Source organism: Pleuronectes platessa, chromosome 11 (assembly GCF_947347685.1).
Source record: "Pleuronectes platessa chromosome 11, fPlePla1.1, whole genome shotgun sequence".
In the NCBI taxonomy this organism is placed as follows: domain Eukaryota; kingdom Metazoa; phylum Chordata; class Actinopteri; order Pleuronectiformes; family Pleuronectidae; genus Pleuronectes; species Pleuronectes platessa.
This window is the reverse complement of record NC_070636.1, coordinates 12071818-12089339: the sequence shown is the minus strand read 5'-3', so window position 1 is coordinate 12089339 and position 17522 is coordinate 12071818. Positions and strand designations below refer to the sequence as shown.

Here is a 17522-nt window from a genome sequence, read left to right as displayed (position 1 = left end):
TAATTCAAACCATATATTCAAAATAATCACTCCGCTTTATACATTTTAGCTCCTATTTTGTCCTGTTGTGTACTTTATGTATATTATTCTACTATATAACTATAATTTAACTACCCTGCCATAAAGGTAGCGTTTTATAATACAGCTTTTAATTTACAGTTTAATTTCCTTGTATGAATCATATGAATCTTATCGTAATTCACCTTCCGTCTCTGTTGATGTTGATTAAAGGTGGACACAGATCCATCAGACAACAACAGTGCATATTGACTATAAGTAACACAAAGTAGTATTAGTAAAAAAAATGTAGCATCCGCTTTTGTGATATCGAAAAAATGTAAACTTGGATGGATTTTTACTGAACTTAGTGGGGTTAAAAATTAGAAGGGTATTGAGCAAATCAGTCAAAGGTCAGGCTCAGGGTCAACAAAAATATGGTCCTAGGAGAGACTATGTGAAATTCGTATCAAGCAGAGAACTATTCCTGTTCATGGTATAACATGATAAGTGAGGTCCTTAAAATTAAAAAAAATCTGAAATTACGTCACGCATAGTTCAAGCAATGTTTTTGTAAAGACGTCTGTGCATCCTTTAGGACTTAGACAACAGGACGCTTAAATAGATTTTGTCATTTGTTATGTTTCCTGTGAACCAACCCTGTCTTTTATTCTAATTATCCAACCATTATCTATAAGGGTTCACATTGTGCGAGAAACAAACAACCGTTTACTCTCACATTCGATTTAATCACCACTAAGTGAGGCAGAGAGCTGGAAAACAACCCACAGGCAGAGCATCATGATCCGCACAGGGAGGCAGGGGTTACACAGTGTTCAGAACTCACCCACTGTGCATTTTTTAAAAGGACAAATACCCCTTCATGTATCAGTGGTAGAGCCCACCTTAATCAAATTAAAATGAAAAACTCCCCTATCGGATGCTACAATCTTTATCATGTGACGAGAGGAGAGCGAACAACAACAAGACGGAGGATTTGATGTCAAAGCAAATGACAAAAAGCGCCTATTTGGCAACATTTTGGATTTAACCTGAATGCAAGGAGGGGACCTTGTCACAGCGTCTGGTCGTGAGACTTCAGCATGTGCACAGCGAGCGTGAGGCCGCCCACAGTTAAGAGTAACACGAAGAGATGAAAGTGAGCGCGGTGCAGATACACTGAGCTGACACATGTCGTCTCTTGTAAAAATGTCCCAGGTTTCATCCCAACTTCACAACCTGGTGGGAAAATGTATCCAACCCAGAATCCCAATTGGCATTTATAGAATATGATCATTTCTTTCTTCTACTTTCCATAAAATTGAGATGAATGATTTAGTTAACTGTAAAACACATTTGCTGCTGCAAATTAGAAGTATTCATATATGTAAATATACATGATTTCTAACGTGGAGAACTGCCCTTTCCTCGCTTCTCGGTTAAAACTGCTCCCGGCTGAATATGACTCAGAGAGCAGACAGGGAGGGAGGGAGGTCTGATTAGAATACTGTGAGTTTTGGCAGAGCTCACCCGTGTTTTCTTCTGTCACTGGGACTGACTGCAGTAAGAGCCACTGACTGATCCAGCCACTGTGGCTCCCAACGCCTCAGAGGGGTACAGGCCGAGAGACTTGCTCCTCCTGTGTCTGACGTTTGGGAAAGGAAATAGAAGCGAAGCGAGCTATCCCCCAGCTCCTGACACGACACGTCAAGTGCACATGAACGTCCGGCAGACCGTGAGTGCAGAGAATATTAGAGGGGAGAAGAGGAAGCCCTGTTTGAAACAGTAGAAACTATATAGAGAAATATTTTCTGGAACAAACAAGCAGTGATAAGTGAAATTTCGTTTGGTGATCCAAATCTGGCCTTGACATGTGAAAGGTGAATGAATGTGCTCCGTGGGAACATTGAAAGCCAGATGGAGTCACAGTGACACTAATAAGCATGCTCTTGTAGATCCAAGTAAGCTCGTTATAATTGATATGCCCACATGACATGCCTCTGCTGGCCCTGAACACTCACCCCATTCATATGACACAGTCTGATCAGCTCTGGTTGGCAAGGAGCACAAAATAAACACTTTTCCCTCCTCAAAAACCACAGAAAGTGAATCGAGACAGAGCCTGAGAATCATTCAACCTTTTTAATGTGCTGATAACTGTCTGCAAGGTTGTTTTTCTATGAAGAAGTCAAGAAGGCACGTCTGGATGAACCAGCCTCAGTGATGTATCACCTTGAAATCATTTTTGAAGAGAAATGTCAAAATCTCCTGCGTTGTTTGCTCCACAATGAACCGTGGAACCAAACAGCACATGATATTTTGTAACTGGAAGGCCACTGAGCGTAATGAGAGCTGTTGCAGAGCTCGGGTCCTGCCAAGTGTTGTCGTGCTGCACTGTAAATGAAGATAAATCCAATTCCCTGAAAGTGTGTTTCAGGGGAATATGACAGCTGGACTGGTGCTGTTTTTCACAGAGGGACGTAAAAGTCCCTTTGCATGACAGAGAGAGAGAGAGAGAGAGAGAGAGAGAGAGAGAGAGAGAGAGAGAGAGAGAGAGAGAGAGAGAGAGAGAGAGAGAGAGAGAGAGAGAGAGATTGCATTTGCACAGGCACAAATCAAACTGCAACAGGCTCTGTCTAAATACTGGAGCAAGGAGACAAACCTGAGGTGAGCAGCAGCTCGTTTATTTCACACGCTGATGGAAAATCCATTCAACCATTTGGAGAAGAGAAATAAATGATAACAGGCAGACGAGAGAAAGTTGAAGGGTGCTTGTTAAAGCACCGCATCGAGGAAAAAGTCCCTAATTGATGTAAAAGCCACTTATTCCACTCACCTATCAGAATGACGATGGAGAGATACATGTGTTGCTTTCTTATATAATCCATGGCTCCTCAGAGAGTCGGCGTGGTGTTTGGCACCTTCAGGTCCTCATGGACACGCTGAAGAGAAACGCAACACAACTCCGGATGCAGGGGACACACGCACCGAACACACCAATGCGCACACACAGAGAGAGAGAGGCGCGCTCCTCCGGACAGTTGTTTCTCCAAGTTGCGCACTGTTACTCATTCCAGTGATGATGCTGATGCTGCTGCAGCTCCCGGTGACGACACTCCCCTCCACTCCCTCTCCCTCCCTCACTCTGAATTAGTCACCAGTCAGAACAGCTCTTCTTCTTTCTTTTTCTTTACAGGCTTCACTCCGCCTGCTTCTTTTCCTCTATTTTTTTGTATTCTCAGACGTTATCCAGATTGTTTTTCCAGAGGGTCTTTATGTGAGAACACAAGTGTTTGAGAGTCAGTTACTCCGGACATTTTCTGGAACTTTTCCAGCACCCCTTTGGAAATGTCCGGAGAAAGTCCCGGAGTGGGCCTATGTAAGAATAAAGCAGGAAAATGTCCGGAAAATGTCCCTGTATGATCCCAATGGGAGAATAAAGCAGGATAATGTACGAAAATCATGTGTTTTGACGACCTTTTTTAGCATGCTACAGAGCAAAAAAAATAATACAACATCACTTACACATAGAAAAAGAGGTCGTTTTAAAAAAACGAGACTGTAGAGCTTTTGGTGGTGAAAGTTGATTAAGTAGGTTATTATTAGTAGGTCGATTATTAGGTGGATTTAACGCGTTATGTTCTGGCGTCTGTCACTCATATGGATATTCTTCTGTTATTAAAGGTGTCAGACCCAAATTATCTCCTGTTGAGATCACGTCTGAATAAAGGATTTCATAAAATTTTATGGATTTTAAATTATCTGTGTCTTTCAACATATCTCAGTGTACACTTCCCCTAGATTAATGAATTTGGTAGGCAGATATGTTATGCAAACTAAATCCAACAGGAAACCCACATTTTTGATTTTGGGTGAAATTTCTATGCAAATATAGGGTCTGTTCTCTAAGAAACGTCCAGCAGAGGGCAGTGTTCCTGGAGAGACCAACGGTTATTTCCTAATGACAGAAGATCTTGTTTTCAAGTAAAAGAAGATATAATATAGATTGTGTGACATATGTCCTTTAATTTTAATGGTGCATGGAAAAGTAAAATATTCTTACAGGAGCTTCAGGGTGATGGTGTTATATATTCTACACTCTACACTCATTTGCCAGTTTAGTAGGTACACTTAGCTAAAATTATGTGGCTTTTAGAGTGAATATTATACTGGTGTTATCAAAGTGGCATTTTAATAATTGTTCGGTTAAGTAAGATCAGATGATGTCCATATGCAGTAATCACCTGAGCAAAACCAGAAAAACTAAGTTTTATTGGTAATGTTCTGTTCTGTAACTGGCAAAGTGAATGCAGAAATAAAGCTGCAATGCTATATTTTGGATAAGGTTTGAAGGAGTTTACTGTGTATCCATTATGTTATATTTCTAAACATTACTATGCCATCTCAACTACTTATCATATCTGAATTGTTTTTAAACAATTGACTGCGCAAATCCACACAAAACAAGCTGACAGGTTTCCAAAAAAAACAATAAATGTTTCTGCTGCTTTTAATAAGATTATATTTGATTTCATTCTCTTGTGTTTTTGTTGAGAACATTTGTCTCGACACGACTGGTGTTGATGGATGTCATCTTTGTGTGCGTCAGACTATGATCATCTGTGAACCTGTCAGTCAATGTCAGTTTGAGGAAAATATTTCAAGGTCCTAAACTGCACGGCACGTCACACTCCTGATGTACTAAGTGAGGAGTTGGAGGAAATTGGCTTCAGGATAAGAACATGGACCAATTACAGGAGAGTGGTAACATCTTCTTTCAATGGTTACAAATGGCACTGATGTCACTGCAGTGATAAAAGCACCACAGGATATTTCAGATCTCAACACTGTCAAAGAAACATGAAACACCTAACAACCCGGCTTTCCAGCCAATCACAGCCATGTGAACAACCCACCATGCTGGGGAGAAACAGTTAACAGGTAAATAGGTGTAAAAACATAAGCCTGTAGTTTACAAGAATTGCTTTCAGCCACTGATGTCCAGACATTTCCCTGAAAGAATAAATCTGTTTTCTATTGCCACTGTGTTCAGCTTGTTTAGGACAGGAAATCAGGCATCAACGTCAGTGAGACAGGATGAAGTTAGGACTGTACAGATAAGCCCTCAAATCAAATTAGTTTTAAAGATGTTGTATTAGCCACAATCATTCATCTTCAAGATATATTTTGATGTTGTATGTTATACATTTTGTTGACTTCTGTAATTTCCAACAATGTTCAAATCCAGAAAAATCCCCAATTTCATTGAAGGTAACAGGATGTTTCATTTTGGACGCCTTTTAATTGCCTAATAGCTTTTTACCTGTGTCTTTGCCCGTGTCTGCAATCATTTTCTGGGCAAGCAACGTATGATGGAGGTAAAACACACTGTTGGCCACTTTGCCAGTCGGCTGTTTTCTACCCATGGTTTGTTTTGGTCACTCATCAAACAAGGTCTGTTGATAATGTTTTGATTGAGAGACCCCTAGTGGCATGATGTGTGTTCGGCGTTTGCTCTAATCAGAATGATAAATACTTTATTGATTCCCGAAGAGATATTTAGTTTTTTGCAGTTGCTCCAGCTTTGAGAAATGATAAGAAAAAGATAGCAATGTAGAGAGTGTGTAAAAATCTGCACGTTGGAGTGCAGGCGCAGAGCTGCAATGTACATTTTCAAGTGGATATTATTTGCATATAACGGTTAAAGATGTAAATGTTAAGATAAAAGTCATGGCTGAGGTCTTGCTCATGTCCCACCCTTAGAAACCCCCGTATTTAAGATCTCCTACTGAAGAGCCGGTCTTAAAGCATGGGAAATGTAAAGACGGAAGAACACCTATATGACCCCATGTGCTCTGAACCATTAAAATAAATTAAGATGTTAAATGGCTTCATGGGGACTTGGTCGACTTTACCTGGAACCATATGTCAGCTGTAAAGTGACAGATGCAAGGGTTCCCCTCCATAGAGGCAAATTCATGGTGTTCTTATACAACTTTATCTGAGGAAGAATGTATAACGTTGCTACAAACTGTGATTAAATATACAGACAAGGGAAGAAACTAGTCTAGGCGTTTTGAAATGTAAAATGATGGATATATCTGTGAGAGGGGATAAAGGAGAGCTCCCTGACTGCTGCGGTTTTCAGGTTATCAGGGCTCAATCAGTATAAAGCTCTGATTGTGACTGATTCTTGTTCTCCAGAGACGTATCTATCAAACCGACTGTTAGAGCTTCAGTCAGACCTGACCAAAGAATAACCTCAGACGTCTGCTGTTCTGAAGGAGAGCTCCTCTTGTTCGCAGTATGGAAGACAGTCGTAATTGCCTCTCAGCACCCAGCCTCTCCGTACTTTTTATTAGATCTTTGAATCTACATCCAACGTAAACACCACTGGACTTCTTCTCATGCTTCTAGCTTCACTGCTTCCATTCAGAAGTGAAGCCTAACGAGGTTGAAAATAAAAAACAAGTAGAATAAAAACAAATAGGTGTCAGATTTGATCGAAGAGACGGTTCCTGCAGCTGCTTCTTCAAAAAGACTGAACACACGCAGCAACTCGGCTGAGATCAAGGTGAGATTTTCGTTTCTCCACTTTGGTCAAAACTTTTTTTATTTGACAGCTATTGTGGGTGAAGCTGCGTAAACAGCGCACAAGTTAGAGTTAAACACGTAAAAACACCATCAACATTTTCTGGCAGAGAAAAGCCAAATATATTAAAGATGTTATCCTCCCTTTTTTAGATTTCTGCATCATTTAGTTAGTAGGCTTCATCGACCAAGAACCAGATGCAGCAGGAAAACATTATTCCAGTGATTCAATGCAGTCTATAGGGAAAATGTTATTAATATTTAGACGATATTTATGAATCCAAAGAGAAGCTGCAAATAAAGAATTTCATCTATGACATAGAGCAGGAGCTCATTGGCTTTCAAGTCAGTAACACAGTAACCCACAAGGTCGGTGGTTTGATCCCCATCAAAATTGCAGTATATGAACGCTGTTTAATAAATAAATAAAACGCTGCAAGTAAACGCGCTGTAGGAATGTCTGTGTGACTTTGTGAGTGTGACTTTTACTGTAATTGTTGTTTTCATTTTCTATTTGTCTGCCACTTATTTTCTCATCTAATTGATTCTTCTGGTCTTTAAAAAGTTGATAAATATAATCTACACTTCCCATACTCCGACAAACCATAAAAATCATTTGCACACATTTTCAGATCATCTGAAAATGTAGCGAATAAATAAAGTGTCCTATTGTCATTCAAGGACGGACCCAGCCATAGAACATACTGTTCTTTATTGTGTAAAATCCACACATAAGTAAACAGACAGACACACACAGGGATGGCACATTACAGGCAAATCACACAAGAAGCAGAAGTCAGACCAACAAACCAGCGGGAGGAAAATAAAACACAGGCCCAGAAAAAGGGCACAATCCCAGTAATAGAGAGCAAATAATAATAATGGACATATTACATTGACACCGAAGAGGGAACCATTCTAAGTGGCTCTGTTTCCTGGGGTTGTCGCGGTTGAATATCATCAATAATGAAAACCGCAAAACACTGTTGCAGAACACGTTGTCTTTACTCAAACAGAGCATCGGCAGAGATTCCCCACACACAGTAGTGTACAAAGAGAGGCCTGTCCTTACAGTTGAGCTGACACTAACCCACAAGAGATTTACAGCCAATGTCCCAGTCTTAAATACCCATGGAATACCCCCATGATGCTGGAGAGAACACAAACACTCGCTAATACTGCAAAACGTTACACATTATTCACATACCGCTATCTTGTGTTCATTTATCATACATAAAGAACAATTATATAAAGACCTTATATAAGGATATTTTCCAAATCTAATGAAAAAATGCTTTCACTCTGGCCAACATCCATACGGCATGTGAGCAGTGCACGACACCACCTCGCTGTTGAGGCTGAGGTTCGTGTTGTTTCTGTGGTAACCTTGGATACAGACAAAACAGATCGCAGCAGATCCAGCGTGGCTTCACTGACATTCGATATCGGAATTAGCTCCAAAGTAAAAACAACTGTATCCAGAATCGTAAGTTTCAGTTTTTGCGAATCTGCATTTCTCTTCCGGGCCCAGTGGAGCAAAACCTAACAGAGCGCAACTCTCTCTGTCTGTGAAAATGAATAACATGCACACACATGTCATGTGAACGTCTGACTACAGGTCACTGCTACATTGCTGCAGTTCAACTTCATCAGGGCCCAACAACAGTTTTCAGTTTTGGCTTGTGACGTAATGATATGATAACTTAGTCTGCATGTCACTTATCTAAACAAGGTTGCAAAGTGCTTCAAAAATGTTTGGGGTCTTTTCTGCTTTGGATCTTCCTGATCCTGTCTAATTATATAAGATGTAATAATAGTAATCACTGAATCAATTGACTTTGATTAATCTGTTGGTCACTGTGACAAACACACAAACAATTATCTCCCGCTCTGCAGATCTTTTAAATTGAGCTCATTGTTTCTGGGCCACAACTGAAGCCTGGTGTCTTGACTCATTAACTGCTTTCATGTGTCATTTATTGCTGAATAAGGCAGCTGTTTATTCTGAAGGAGAAGATCCCATAAACTCACTGCATTCTATACGTCCAGCACCGGGGCAATATAAGTGGCTAGCTGGTGAGTCCAGTTGAGCAGAATTGAAGCCAAATATCCTGGATATGAAAAGCAGGCATCTTGCGCATTTTAAGTCTTTACTGTAGCAATCTGGGATGGAGCCACTTTAGCGAGGTCCTGCTGATACATGTGCTTGACCAATTGTGAGTGAGTCAATCACCTCATGTTTTATCTTCAAATTATCAAAACAACCACGAGAGAAACCACCTTTGAGAAAATCTTATTCTCAGTTGTACTTGACTGTTAAGTTTGGTCCATGTCCCATCCACTAACATGGATGAGGCAGGATTTATGATGCAATGTCTTCACTTTTGAAGAGCTGTCATTTTGTTCAGTGGGATGTTCGATGTCAGACTGGACCTGTAGAAACGGTATTTGATTGGTTATCGCCTGCGCTGGAATATTTGCATAAACACAATTTAATTGGCTGGCGGCACTGCAGCATGAAAAGTGGAGCTTCTACCAAACACGATGCAAGCAAGTCAAAGCAACAGAACCACAATGCAGTGTTTCCTGAGAAGCCTCCAACATGGTCATGTGAGTGCTCCGAGCCCAGCTCCTCATCTCAGGAGTTCTCTTAACGGATAACACGCTTTGCAAATAACTACATTATAAGCAGTATTAACTGTGAAGGGAAATTCTTCAAAAACCTCATGATTCTGAGAGTTTTCTCAGTTTTATCAGATGGAGCAGAGTTTTGTATCAGGAAGCTTCATGACTTCTGCCTCTGGAGTGTTTCTCTGGAGTCTCTTACTGCACTTCCCTGAACTACAGTCTTGTTTTGAGTCTTGAACCTTTTTATTAAGGAGAGCTTTATCAGGTCTCGCTCCAACATCTGGTTGTGGTCTTGATGCTCGCTGTGAGGCATATCTGGGGTCTTCTGCTCAGATCACTGAGATTACCTACTGCAGGCATTTCAGGCTCTACCACCTACAACATGCATCCTGTCTTACATTTCTTACTAATGTAACAGTGAGTGAGCTGAGGTCATCACGGGCTCAGGGACCCAGCAGCCATCTCTCTCTCACCATGTTCCCCTGACTTTTGTTTGAGTGCATATACCGTCTCTCAGGATGAACTCTAATCCAATCATGTAATTCAATTACAAGAACCTCATTACTTTGAAACTCCGGCAGAAGTCCAGCTTTGTGTCAGCTCATTGCATGACATTTCCACTTCCCTGAATGCAGCGTGGATTGTACGCAGCAGGATGGGTGACGGAGGATGAGATGGAGAATTATAAAAATGGGCTTCTTCATTCATTCATTATTTTGGTTGTTTCACTCGTGTTAATTCACAACACAGAAAAACGTGATTCACAATCAAAACTTATGGTAAAATCGTATTATTATTGCCCCATTCTTGAAACATGGATTACCGACACTAATAGATGGGCAGTCAATTGCAGTTAGGGTCCATACTGTGAGTCTGGAAAATGAAGAATCAATGTGCGATATAGCATAAATCCCCATAATAAACAAAGCAATAACTTAAAATATTCAAATTTTCAAATGTTTCTTTTATATATGTTTTTTTACTTTACTCGTTAAGATCCATATTATGTTGTTTTTACACAGTCTTAGTTTACAGATGCATTTGAAGACACTATGTCTGTGTGTAGGCGTGAGCTGGAGAGAAAGACAGAGACAGTCAGGATGAACTGAATGAATGAATGAATATATATATACATATATATATCGCCACACAGACCAACCGAGGATGGACTCTGCCAATATCGTTGATGGATGATATTCGTCCAAACACAGCCCTAGAAGTGAATTCCACAGTGTGACGACTGCCAACGAAACACACATCTGCTTTAATGCATCTGTGCACAATGATAATTTAAATGAAATTTTCTTCCATGGTCCTCATCCTCTGAACCAAATATAAACAACTTTTGGAGATGTTCTGGTACGTAACTCAAACAGTCTGTTGCTCTCTGGAGTCCACGCCATTGAATAATTCTTACTGCTCTTTCTCTCGAGAAATCCACGTCACAAATAGTTCTTTTAAGATTCGTCTGACAGCTTCACATCATAACAAAGGAAGAAAGATATAGATTTTTTTCCCAATATTCCCTTTGAAATTATGTTGAAGCTCATAATGATCTGTTTGTGACCTGACTCCGTGAGAAGATCTTCTCTTTTTTTCAAACAGTTTGTACATGTTATTGTTTAAAAGTTGCTTTCACTTTAAAAAAATCACTGTGAAACAAACGACAACAACTTGTGTTTGTGTTTTCATTTGATGCAAATGCGCACTGGCCTAGTGAGTGGTCTAAAAATTGTCTGAGTCAAATCTGTTTAGCCCGAAGAACAATGATGTACCAGGTTTTTCTGGTTATTCCAAATAACTCGATGTTTTAACAAAATTTCTGGAAATGGTGCTTGACGTATCGGAAAGATCTGACCCTCTGTTTGCGTTCGATCACTCGCCAGTGAAACCAAGAAACCCAGATTGAAAGAGGCTCTTTCTGTTTACAGCCTTGGTTTGAAAACTCAGCCTGAAAAAACCCTGTTAATATTTTATTGCCTGCAGTGTATTTTTCTTTTTACATACCATCCTTTTGCACATATGTCAAAGTTCTGGGTCAACTGTGCGTTCTGTGGAGCTGGACACTTGAAACCCGCGGATTCATTCGATCACGTAAATATCTTGATCCTTTGAATGCAGCGCTGCAGCCCCATCCCTGTGCACTCAGCTACATCTGGTTAATTTTATGTGGCATTAGGTGGAATATCAGTGCCAGACTTTTTACATTAATCCTGACCTGAGCGGAATTACTCTCCACTAGTGCAGATGATTTTGCAGATTGCTTTAAACATTTACTATTTATGAAGTTATTTCCACATTCAGAAACGTTTATGCAGCTGATGACTGAGCACAGCTGCCCCAGAAAGACGAAGCATCTGGGGAATGAGTCCTCATGTTCTATTATTGAATTGACTTGAGCTGAATTATTTCCCTTGTGCCTATCAACTTATATATGTATATATATTTCCTTTATACAGGATCCACACAGTGATGTTTAACTTCTGTTTTAAAACAAATTTCAGGGGCTGAAAGACCTGGGATGCCTTTAAAACTGCAGTAAATTCCTGATTTATTGACACATGTGTTTCCCATTCACTTACCGCAGGTTTTTTGCCTCCTTTAAAACAATTACAATAGACTAAACATCACTGTATCCATCACTTTTAACTTTATTAGCTAACAGATAGATGCATTGACAGATGTTGTCATGCAGCGGTGAGCGTGTTGTTTACCCCCAGAGTCGGCAGGAAGCAACTCGCTCTTGATGTCTAATGTAATAAATGTGAAATACAAAGCTGTCTGGGTCTATTAGGAAGAGTATCCTGCATTGCTAGGTGGTGTGTGTGTGTGTTTTCCTCTTATCCGGGGGCCATCGGGAAGTGTCTCCCAATTTACTGTGTCCCAGTCACTGTAAACAACTCTCCCCGGGCCTCGTAAACTTGTGCTGTTAAACAAAGTCCTCCGCAGAGATTTGACATGACAGCTAATGAACCAAAACGCATCCCTTGTATCATCTTCCTGTTACTCAACAAATGGGACCTGAACCATTGCTTCCATCTGTCTTTACTGGTTCTGTCTCATTGGGTCAAACTGTCTGACATGTTGACGCAGTAAAGACCAAGAAGCTCACATTCCTTGTCAGTGCCGGCTTGCACAGGAACCTCATTTAAGGCAATAAATATCACATTTCCTGCTTGATTTTGTGCACTTTTGCTCAAGGCCAGTTGATTTAAACTCCTGTGGGGACATATAAGTCAGTGTGTGTGTGTGTGTGTGTGTGTGTGTGTGTGTGTGTGTGTGTGTGTGTGTGTGTGTGTGTGTGTGTGCGTGTGTGTGTGTGAGGGAGAGAAAGAGATTAAGGCAGATTTATTTAAACGAAACCAAACAAAAACTAAAAAGTTACAATTCTCTGGACAATTGTTGTTCGTTTTGCTGTAGGAAATTTGGAGGCAGACATCAGATCTTGGCTTGAGAGGTAAAATCTTTGGCTGGATTTAATTTCGTCCCCTGTGGCAAAACACCAATGCCTGAAGAAAAATTCTTAAATAGTTGGAAGTGCCGTTGGAAGAACCTGATGCAGAACAAATAACGAGGTTATGCTCTGCACAAGAAGGAAAGTTTGGCGAAAAACAAGTCAAGGGGAGTTGAAATAACTGGAGATGGGCGAAGAAGAGAAGATTGGAAATGACGAAGAAAACAGCAAAGTAGGACTGTCTTGAGCCTAACTCAGAAATAACCAGTAAGATCGGATTTCCGAGACCTGTGTCACCAGCTTGGCTTTTGCTGTCACCCAGGCTTTTCAACAAATGAACCATTAGCTGTTAAGCATCAGATGTTTTGATCATCTCCTTGAAAAACAGTGGGTCACGGAAGCGCAATGATTCCTGGGATAGGTTATCCAGAGAAGGATTTTTAAAAAAGGATGTTGGAGGAGCCTGTGAAATGAGACAGGCGCGTTGTACCGCAGCCGGTGTTCCAAGCTAGCCTCCGAATGATGGGGCCCCTGAATTTGGACACAGGCATAGAGATAGCAAAGAGAGGAAGGGTAAACTAATAGAATAGTTTCATAAACAGACAGACGCCAGGATTGAACCCTGTCATCTGATTCTCCTTAAGAAAAGAAATTAGCCCCAAAAAACCCCAAAGTTGAACTCCTGATTCTGTTTGTACGAGGCTGGAATGAACCACTGGGGCAGAAAGTTATTTGAGTGTGTGTTCCACTGTTTATCAATGGTCAAGTCCAGGACCGCAATCAGATCTCTGGCTGCCGGCTCTTCCATGCTGCTAATCAGACTAACCACAACCGTCTGAGGAGGGAGAAATGGATTTTTGATAGCAGAAAGAGGTAATCAAGTTTGATGAGTCAGAGCAGCAATGGTCTTCTTCTTGTCTGCCTGGTAATCAGTTAAGTCCTATCTCTACACTCTGTGTATTTGCAGAGCCGGATAGAGTCCCAGAGTTGGAAACAGCTCATATCTCCATTTCTATTAGATGTGAAGGTCTTGGCTCCGACGTGAGCTGCATAAAGTAAAATTCATTATGATGTGTATGTGAGAGGAATATACAACATCAAATTGCATGAGTACATTTATTACCCATATTTAGACTACAGGCCTCTCAAAACTAAATAGTTTTTCCCAGCATAGCGTCCTCTGCAGAATTCCACATGATAGCCGTGTAATCACAGGGAGGTGTTGACCTTTGAGCTCACAGGAAATAACAGGTCATCTCTTCCCATCAGATACTCTGATACCAGAGCAATTTAACAGAAGGGTCTGTTATCACACAATAGTCATTTTAAATCTCTCCTCACAGTGTAAAACATGATGAAAAAGCCATGAAGGTTTCCATGTGTTTGCTGTGGCTGCACCAAAACTAAAGACCAACGTTTTCAAAAGCTTTGTTTTTAAGTGCTGCTAATTTGACAGATTTGTTTCAGCATAATTATTAAAAGTGACATTTCAGAGCGTAACTTCCGATTAGATGAGTGTATAATGTTTTCTCTGCTGTGAAAAACACTGGTTAGAATTTCATGATCTGATTTAGCAACTTTCCAACCATAAACACAAGGGACAGGCTGGTTTTAAGTCAGAGGAATAAGAAATAAGATAAAAATGTGAGACAATGACTTACTGCTCCGTGTAAAGCTGAACAACGTTACTTCTCAAAATGTTAAATAAAAATATTTAACATTTGGAAAAGAAAAATAATATAGAAGACTCACACGTCTGTCATGGTGGTTCCCTCTGGCTCTATACCTGTTTGTCACTGTCAGGGGGAACATGCTGTTGTCGAGTCATCGCTGACAAGCATCATGGCGACTGTCAAGAGAAGCAGATGCAAAGTGTCTCAGAAAATGTGACAAATAATTATAACTATTACTATTATTCCTATTTTGAGGTAAGTGTCAAGCCAGCGTGTAAGGCTTCATAAGAACTGGAAAAATGAAGCGAATCTTGATGATTTGCGTGATCAAATGTGGTTGGATTGATGTTCTGATGCCCAAACAGCATCTTTCACAGGAGAGACAATGTCATGCAGGCAAGCTGTGTAGGCAAAGTGATGGCTGAGAAGCAGAAAGCTTATTCATGAGGTTTAATTGTGAGGAAAGTGCCTTGTTGCAGCTGCAGAGCTGCTAAAACCACACAAAATCTAATTTGACAATGTGTGCAAATGCCGCAAAACCCCTTTCTGGCATATGGCAAAAGGTTGGTGGGCATGAAAAGTAAACAAGTGGAGCTAAATACATTTGCAACCCTATTCAATGTCAAATCAGTTGATGTGCCAGACACACAACATGAAATCATTATGACCCAAAGCAACAATCAACTCAAGGCAAAGCACAGCACCAATAAACTGTCCTGAGGTTTTTCCAGTTTTGAGGAGACATGCTCTGAAGTTTGTTTCATTCTCTGGTCCAACATGTTAATGTGAGTGGTTCTGTACAAACCTGATTCCTGCAAAGACTTAATCGTGCTCTAGTGGGGCGGCTGTGGCTGAGGGGTAGAGTGGTCGTCCTCCAACCTGAAGGTCGGCGGTTCGATCCCCAGTCTAACCCATCTGCATGCCGCAGTGTCCTTGGGCAAGATGCTGAACCCCGAATGGCCCCCCCATAGAATAACAAAGTGCTGCGAATAGATGCACTGAATGAATGTGTGTGTGAATGGGTGAATGTAAAACTGTACTGTAAAGCGCTTTGAGTGGTCATCAAGACTACAAAAGTGCTATATAAATACAAAACCATTTACCATTAGTCTGCCTTGGCAAAGAGTTGCAATTCCAGCCACTGCATTGGAGAAGCTGCAGCTATATACTCGATGTATTCAGTAACACAGTAAAGCCTTCAAGGGAGGTTTTCAAATGAATTGCACTTGATAGGAATAAGCTTCTCCACCAGTCCTTCATTGACTAGATAAATAAGCACTTGTTGATAATTCTTAGTACATAGCGTGAGTATCTTATTTTAGCTCCTGCTTTCACATCTCTGCAGTCCTGAATCTGCTGTTTACCAGACGCTTGTGTCAATACTCTGCCTCATGGTCAATGGGAAACTCACAGTCGGCCTTGGACATAATTGCAAATAATTAGAAACTGGTCAAATAAGCTTGCTGACCTGTTCGGGCCTGTGCAATTTGCAACAAACAGCTCCATTAAAACATCGATGGGAAGCCATGCCAGCATTTCACTGCTTCATTAAACCCCACTTCCCCCCACCACCCCAGTGTGGCTTTGACTGTGCGGTAAAAGCTAATATACTTTTCTACCTCAGAGACATGGGACAAAATGCCTGAAAAACAAATGTATTAAAATAAAAGATAATTGTATAGAAGCAGAGATTGTAGTGTGTAGAAATGATTGTTAGTGCCGACACAGGCCATCATACTCGTTGGAGAGGCTGTAAAGCAAATGACAGAGTCAGTTGCTCCCAACATGTTCCAGATCTTTTTCAACCAGGCCTTCAGTCCAATGTCCAAGGGAGCACATGTGAGAATACATGGAAAAAAGTCTGGAAAATTGCAGCTGGACTGAGAAGGTTTGTTGATGACATTTTCGAACACGTAACAGATGTAAAAAATAAAATAAATAGCTAACAAAAGACAAATGTTTCTGGATGAAACAAAGGTGCCATGAACGTATGAGATGTAGACGGAGATGGGAAATTGGAAAGAAAACAAGATACAAGAGCTTCTGTTGATCGGGACTGTCAAATGTATACGTGCTTTCTGCAGTTACATTTAATCATCATGGCCTCATGGATGCATGGATGCTCTGATCACACTTGACTGAAACCCCCAGAGATGTTATTGTGGTTGTTGTTGAACATATTTGTCCCACACATTCTCCTTCTGCCATCTTCACATGGGAAAGGCCAACTCTAGAAATATATAGATATATTAGTCTATTTTTCAAAAAAAAAAAAAATCATTTATAATCATAATAATATCTATTTGGTAATTGCTCAAAGATGGCACAATTTTTTTTTGTGTCAGAAGAGTGGCCTATTATATTTGGGATCACATGAAAGGGCTGAAATGCTTGAAAACGCTGGGTAACCAAAATATAATAAAACAAAAAAGCTTGAAGACAAGCTGCTGTGTTAAGTGTCAGTGTTTAAACATACAAAACAAACTCAACAGAAGAAAAAAAAACATAAACACCATTAATATCCCAACCACTGTGTCATAAAAACATCTACGAGGGCTGCCTAATGTTTCCTCACAGGGGACAGTGGTGATTTATTATCTTGCCTAAAACCTGTAGTCAGCCAATGTGTTTAAATGACTGAAAACAAACAGCCGAAAGGAAAAACATGTTAACAATTAGGCCACTGTTGTTCAAACTAACACACAGTTCACGGGCCACGGCTGCCAACTTCAGAGTTCAGCTCTGAGTGCAGGTTGTTCCCCCGGGGAGGGGGGGGGGGGGGGGGGGGGGGGGGGGGGTCAGGGCGGTGTGGTTCTTGGGGTCTTCAACAAGAAAAAAAAACCAATTGCAACACGAGAAGTGGACGTCCTGTACCAGACAGACTCAATTTGACTGATCACCTTACAAAAATGATTTGTGAAGTAACATTCGAAAATGTGGATTCAATTTTGCTTGGTGATTAGTTTTGGATCAATAATCTGTTATCCATCATGTCCATCGTTAATGCTGACATTCACGCAGGACTCACAGCTTTGTGTTGCGATTTCTGCCTTGATCGTCGTGACGAAAACAACCTTCAACTAGAGGAAGGAAGAAGCCAAGCAAGAAGTCAGTGAGAGGAGGCATGTGTGGAGAGAGGCTGTGAGATCTGGGCCAATTGTCAATGAGTCAGTTGAAAG

The 17522-nt window shown here is 40.7% G+C and overlaps 1 protein-coding gene across 1 annotated transcript in view; it reads right to left on the bottom strand.

The window, feature by feature from the left end:
- ltk (leukocyte receptor tyrosine kinase) overlaps positions 1–3131 on the bottom strand; it is a 54022-nt gene extending 50891 nt beyond the window's left edge. The window contains exon 1 of the mRNA XM_053434845.1: positions 2834–3131. Coding sequence (XP_053290820.1) covers positions 2834–2885 — 52 coding nt within the window. The 5' untranslated portion in view covers positions 2886–3131. The remainder of the gene's footprint in view (positions 1–2833) is intronic.
- Between the last annotated feature and the right edge of the window lie 14391 nt (positions 3132–17522).